This window comes from Nesoenas mayeri, assembly GCF_963082525.1.
Source record: "Nesoenas mayeri genome assembly, chromosome: 1".
NCBI classification, from domain to species: Eukaryota; Metazoa; Chordata; class Aves; order Columbiformes; family Columbidae; genus Nesoenas; species Nesoenas mayeri.
Genome location: NC_137541.1, coordinates 171,679,839 through 171,686,964, shown reverse-complemented (window position 1 = coordinate 171,686,964; position 7,126 = coordinate 171,679,839). Strand labels below are relative to the sequence as shown.

Here is a 7,126-nt window from a genome sequence, read left to right as displayed (position 1 = left end):
TTTTCATTATTTTGCATTTGAACAACTTAGATAAAACTTAAAACAAATTGCACAACACGTTATTAGCACGTTTGAAATACTTTCTTCAAGTAGTCCCAAGTGGAAGACAGTCTTAAAATTTTGCTGTAAGCTCTGTTTTCTGTAACAGTAACCATAAGTATAAAGTGGTATGAAGTCTAGAAGATAAATGTTTTCTTCCAGTAAAGCCAGGGCTGTCACTTATGTGTGTTTTCAGCAAGAATATGTATGACTCTATATTCCCTTTAAATTCACAAAACAATTTTGTGTTTCTTAATGTCTTCAGAATTCAATTCTGGAGCAGCTAGACACACCATGTATTTTTTTTTCCTTCGACAAATGCCAAGCAAAATGGAAAACTAAAAATAACTACTTTAGAGAAACAGAACCGTATTTTTCTGGTCATCTTCTTGGTGCTATGGGACATATCCCCTCCTAGTGTGAACACCCATAACTTCATTAACTTCATTTCCTACAATATATCTTTCCTAGCAGCAAACACAAAGGGAACTAATGATTTTAAAACTGCAATGTGGTAGCATGATAAAAAGTCCATATTAACATCTTACCAATTACCATTACATCTTCTGTTTAACAATTCATTAAAAAAAAAAAAAAAGAAAATGAGCACACAAACGATTTCAAAGGGGTTTTTAGCTTCCCTCCCCTCTATATGTAATAAAGACCATCAAAGACTATACAGAGCATTCTAAGGTCTATTACACGAAGGACACATAATGACCATTCAAAAGAAAGACAAAAAAGAGAAGAAGAAGAAAAAAGTACCTTTAGGGAACCGTTTGGGGCACAAAGCACAGAGGAATTGTACGTGCAGAGTTGTGTTTCAATAGATTTAGACCATCACATCTTTTGTGCACATGTAACTCATCTGAGCCTATTCAGAAAGTCAGATATGTCCAAGGTGCATTTGAGGCACTGTCAATACAGAACAGCCAGTCTGCATACGTGCAATTGGGCTGTAATGAGCCCAGTTCACCTGGGATGTTTTGGAACCGATGCGAGTGTATCAGTCGAGTGAAAACTGTGCCAAAAAAATCTCACAAACTGTATCAAAACTACTACTACTGCTCTAGCAGAATAAAGGTCCTTAGTAGCAAACAAATATGCAGAAGTGCCTGTTCAGAGGATGGCTTAGTTAGAGTCTCTAGAAATATTCTGATGCAATATTTTGCTAAAAAAAACTTTCAGAAGTTGTACTGCCTTTGCACTCTGTCTTGCATACACATACTATTCATATCCTATTCAATGACAGAAAAATCTTCTGTGTTTTCTGTGCAAGAAAAATAGGTATTTTCTAGCTTCTTAGTAAATAGTGATGCATTAAGAAAAAACTTGCAGTTCCATTTTTCACCTTTGTAGTCCATTAACTGTAATGGCTTTTAGTGTACTTTAAACATTGTTGAGCCCCTTGGGCTGAGTGAAAAGACACACCAACAACCAGTATCTAAAGGTTACTTTGGTGATACCAAGTTTCTCAAACCTTTCATTTAGTGGATCATCTAGTCATAGGTTACAAATTTGATTACTATCTGTTTAGGGTCTGAGGAGTATTTAAAGCTCAAATCAAGATCACTTTCACAATGTGCTATATGATGTATAAATACATAGCCTAAACTCAGTATCTCAAGGAATTACAAAACAACATATTTAATATGTAACATTTAAGAAGTGAAGTGAGAAGGTAGACCTGAAATGTATTAGCTGAAAATATATTTGCATATAGATACCCATCAAGGTGTGTTTATGTTCTTGTTACATTAAAATGCAATATTCAGTAAAATAAACATATTGTATAAATGTCTGTGTATGTGTCTATGTATACACAAATGAAAATGAACAGATAAGGTATATCTACACAAGCAGTTGGACAGCAGAACTGTGAATGAAAATTCCTCTGTATGTCAACTGGTAACAACCCTCTTTAAAAAAGGGCTTTCTCAGAGAACTCCCTAAAATCATAACACAGACCAAAACCAGAATTTAAGTAAAGTTCTGGATCATTTTTTTTCTGACTTTGCTAGAGGACAGCTCAGGTAGAAGAGCGTCTTTGTTGCTACTAAAACTTCCTTTGAGTCTTTTGTATTTATAAAAACATACTCATATGTGTTTCTATATTTATTAGGATGAATAAGCATACTTGCTATATATTTACACTATGAACAGAATTTACTGCTGATAATGCAGAATGAATAGCCAACTATATCATATGACATATTTATCATTAGTTCCCTTTTGGATGCATGACTGCTAACAGGAAAGTACAATTCTATACTATAACTTTAAAATATTTCTATTATTTTCCATTTTGCACTAAGGATATTTTGGAATTTTAATATTCTGTTTTATAAGATATTAGCCAGAGGTCTAAGATTGCTCAGATCTCTACAGGGGGACATAAAATACAAAGAGAGAGAGAAAGACTGGGACTTTTTAATATGTGGATTTGATACAGTTATACCTTAATTGCTGCTATCATAGTAGTCAAGAAGCAGTTATTGTTGATTACCTGAAAATTACTTAAGAAATTTCCATAAATATCATAGTTTAAAAGCTTTTCTGAAAGAAATAGTTTAGCTTCTTTTGTGAACGCGGTGAATATTTTATGTTTTGTTACAGAAAACAGCATGCACATTTTCAACAAGAGAGTGTCCTTCCCATAACACCTCAAATAACATATTCAATTTAAAATGTAAGCATGACATTCAGGCTTCATTTGCTGTTGGTGTCAATCTAAAAAAATATAAATTGATGCAGACAGACAATTCTAATCTGATGCCCTAGGGCCAGATCCAATAAAACACTTAGGCATCTAAATTTGGTGTTAAAGCAACTAACTTTTAGGTGTTTGTCCCCCAGAAGAGAATCTTGGGCTGAAGTGAGCTGGGTCTTACATTCCTATACAGTGTACAAGGTATGTATTGCTAGGTAGGTACCAGTTAAGAGCAGCCACTGCCTCCAACATCACCTAACATTACCCAAACCAGATACTGCAAACTGGGATCTACTGGAGTTAACAAGTAGAACTACAGTCTGTCTAAAGTCAACAAGAAATCATATGCAGCTATTTGGAGTCAGTAAATAGAGAAACTTTGACCATAGGACTGAGCTATAAATTCTACGTTACAGACCCCATCTGAACACAGTCCGGGTCGTAAAGGGCAGAACAACGATGGTAAAATATACTTCCCTCTTTTATACTAAGAACAGTGACTAAGGATACTGCTCAGGAAATGTGTCATAAGTTCAGTTCTCTTCTGCCTACAAGGAATTAGGATCCACATCCCCAAGTCCAATAATTATTTTGAATTCTTCAGGTCAATGAGCAAGAAGAGGATCAGCCTACTCCTTAGGTTCTGTTAGGTTCTCCTTCCTATGCTATTTCCAGATTTAACAGGCAACATCACTGAAGAGCTGAATGAGTATTCAGCCCCATAGAAAACATTAAAAATACAGTTAGTTCTGAAAACTTCAGACTAGGAGATCTGCAGGACCTCAGATAACAGCTTAGCAGGATAAGTGATAAAAAATACCTCACCAAAACTGAGGTACAATCTAGAGCAAACTCTTTCAGTCATAGAAACTTTACCTGAAAAGCTCAGAGCCTTAATTTCAACATAAAAAACTGAACAGATCTTTTCTAATATGAATCGAATACTTCACATAGGTCCTTCTTGTGAAATCTGATCTAATAAAACCAAATGTGCATAATCAAGTTGTCCGTAATTACCGGTTACAAAATTAGATACTTGGTTTTGAAGATGGCTGTCAAGTACTTGAACTAACACTGTGTACCTGAGCTTACCTCCTTCCTCCTGGGATCATTTGTGATTCTACAGTCTGCTTTTAGAAAGTTTGGGAAATCTGCTACTCTCTAATAAGGAAAAAATTCTGGAAATCTAGGGGAACTGATTTATCTGGTTATACAGATAACAACATCTTGAGTCATGTATGAGCTGTGGGGCAGAAGTGCTCTGCAGCATCTCCTGCAGTCCCCCCTAGACCAGACTAGGAACCTGGCTGGGCCACAAAACCCTTAGCAAATCTAAGTTTTCTTCTCATGGAACTCAGGGAGCAGGTGGAACTTCAGGTGTGTACATTGGGTCTTTCTCCAACATGAAGCTATGGCGTGGCCAAGTTCCACATCTGGAGCCAGCAGCTGGAAAATGTCCCCAACATCCATGGTTTACACGTGGACTTTGAGAACAGAAACTCTTCCTGTCTTCCTACAACAAATATTTACCCAGAGCCCGATGAAATCTTTCCAGTTTTAATAGGCAGCAAATCAGATCCATGGGACCTAATTTAATTCTTGACGGGATAATGACAACCTGACTCCAAAGAAAGCTGTAGTCACTCACAGTTGTGCACACCAGAACCTGAGAACAGATTTTGAACATGGTCTAAGGGTAAATAAATAAAAAATCAAATTCAAAAATAATAAAATAAAACCACAACAAAACAAAAAAAGAAACAAACAAAAACCCCCTAAACTGAACAAGAGATTTACTGGTAGTTTAAGCCACCTCAGTAAAACAAACTCATTTTTAGCCACCAATAATAATTCTGGCTGAATTCTGAATAGAAACGCATACAATCTTCAAAAGACTGAATACCTTAAAACTGGTATTCAGTTTGCAAGTAGCAAGGAACTGTTTCTAAATATATTACATATGTGGTGTGGACTGGTTAAATTAGCTCCTTTGTTTTCTGTTTATAAATTAAAAGTGATATTTTCTCTCCTCTATCCAACTCACAGATCAGGTTAGACAAATGATTTAACCTCTCTCACGTATGCTAAGTCTTTTCAAAATCTGGTACGTTGATCAGTTGTCTCTGTTACAACTTTCCCACTTTAAATTCTCTGCAAATAATTTTTGCCTGAGCTCACATCACTTCAGAGATTTTTGGGTTTTGTTTTTTTAATGGAAGAGGGGATAAGAAGAGAAAAAGCAGGGCCTTCTTTACCATACCAGATTGACCAGATTCTCCCAGGTTCTATTAAAAGCCATTTTAGTTGCAGCTGATAGACTTCTGCCAATAAAAGTAGCATAGAAGAAAATACAATTATGTTTACATGCTTCATGATGCTTACTCAGACCTTCTATTTTCCTCTCTTTTTTGTTTGAATCAGATGGTGAAGGTGATGGGGTTTCGACAATAAGAACACCACCACCTACGTATGTTTGTTTGCATTTTTAAATGTTATTGCATTCTGACTGATCTGCAGTGGTAAGCAACAGTTTGGAAATCTGATTGCAAGCTCACAGTGACAGAAGTAGATAATTACTATCTGCACAAATACCTGTAAGCTAAATCACTTGTTTTAATACAGATTAGATTAGTATTAAAGTTACAAGATTGGTATGAGAGACATGATAAATGTAGTCATGACAGAAAACAATTTTTAATTTAGTATACCCTATCAATCTAGATAGCCCATGAATATTTACCATTAATTCAGTAGGCTGGAACAGAAGGGGAAAAGGAACAAAAACTAGAAGGTTTGACCTAAACAAGGACTGAGGAAAAATTAGAATTCTCAGCATTTTACTGAGAACAGAGCTTGCAAAAAAACATGAACTGGCAACAGACTGGAAAGTACATTTGGGGTACCATTATAAACAAAGTCTTTAAAAAAACTGAATGACATGCAAAACTAGTAGCAATTCTTAATATGTACTTCTCTTTGCAGGATTTACCAGTCTGATTACACTTAAATTAGTAACTTCAAAGGCCGAAATAAAATCATTTATGGAAATTCAAAACAAACCTATTTGATCACATCATACTTCACAGCAGGGATACAATTTGCAGGGGCTGAGCGAGGGCACAGTTTAAGCTAAAACAGGTTGTGTGTGCAATGAACCAAACTAAATGGTTTATATAAAAGAAATGTTGTTTCCATTAATTTTTCTGGTAATCCTATTAAAAATGCCACCTGTCCAGAATAGAATTGCCCAGATTTTAATTCTTTTTCATATCTCAGTGTTCAAACACAAGACAGAGAGGGTATCATCTTATAGCTATTAAAAAATGGCACAAAATGTCTTACTCTGAAATTTTCATTACTGCAGCAGTTTCACCAGCTCTGTTTCAATGTCTGGCTATTATACCTTTTACTTTTTCTCTCATTGTGCTCAAGTAACTGATTTTTCCGGTAAGCCCAAAGAATATTTTTTCAAAGCATATATCATATTTCTAACCTCTCTTTAATCAAAATGTTTCTAGTCTATAATACTTAAAATTCACATATATTAAGTAAACATAAAATGAAATGCACCGTTTAAAATTCCACCACCACCCCTCCAAAATCCCCTGTAACAACCCTGAACAGGAACTTAACTTTGAATACCAACAGAGATGAAATGGTGTCATAATCAGCATAAGTGCATGTGGACTATTCACCTAGATCAAACACTTTGGTCATATACTCAATTAAATTTAAATCCCATTATATAATGTGTACCAGCCTCATTTTATGCAATTCCCTAATTTAATGGTTTGGTATTAGTCTTTTTCCTTTTTGCACACATGGACTAATTTTCACGGTGCTCAGTCCCTTTGGGAAGTAGGTCATTAAAGTCAACTGGATGGAGACAGAAACTTAATACCTAAACAGTGTTGTAGAAGGGTCAGAGACACAATAGTAAAGTAAAGCTGGTTTTCACTCATCCTTCTTTGTAATATTTGTGAAATGCCTCCTTCATACAAATATTGATCACTAATCTCAAGGACCTTGAAGTAAAAGAATGAAGAAAGCTATCATCCTGTTATAATTTAATCTCTGAAACAACAACAGAAATTCCAATTAAAAAAAAAAAAAAAAGGACAATTATATTACTATTAAGCTGTTGAGCCAATACTTGTTTTACACTGAAACAGAAGAATCATAATATTCATATTACCTTTCTCAATGTGTATTCTTTTTGTCTCGTGTCCCACGTCATGACCAGCCAGATCACCCTCCTTAGGTCCAGGCAGGACATTAGGTGACAAACCCATCAGCATTTGGTTCATAGATAGCCCGTTCTGATGGACAGCTGCTAGACAGAAGCGCAGGCAGGAAAATTAACAGCCGTCATATTAA

The 7,126-nt window shown here is 35.4% G+C and overlaps 1 protein-coding gene across 4 annotated transcripts in view; it reads right to left on the bottom strand.

Annotated features, from left to right (window-relative positions):
- Positions 1 to 7,126, bottom strand: part of DACH1 (dachshund family transcription factor 1) — a gene marked incomplete at both ends in the record, with an annotated part of 361,904 nt that overhangs the window by 94,902 nt on the left and 259,876 nt on the right. For 2 of the 4 annotated variants that reach the window (XM_080362842.1, XM_080362843.1), the window contains one exon: positions 6,945 to 7,079. The exons of the other annotated variants lie outside the window; for them this stretch is intronic. In XM_080362842.1, coding sequence (XP_080218968.1) covers positions 6,945 to 7,079 — 135 coding nt within the window. The remainder of the gene's footprint in view (positions 1 to 6,944; positions 7,080 to 7,126) is intronic. 4 annotated transcript variants of the gene reach the window in all.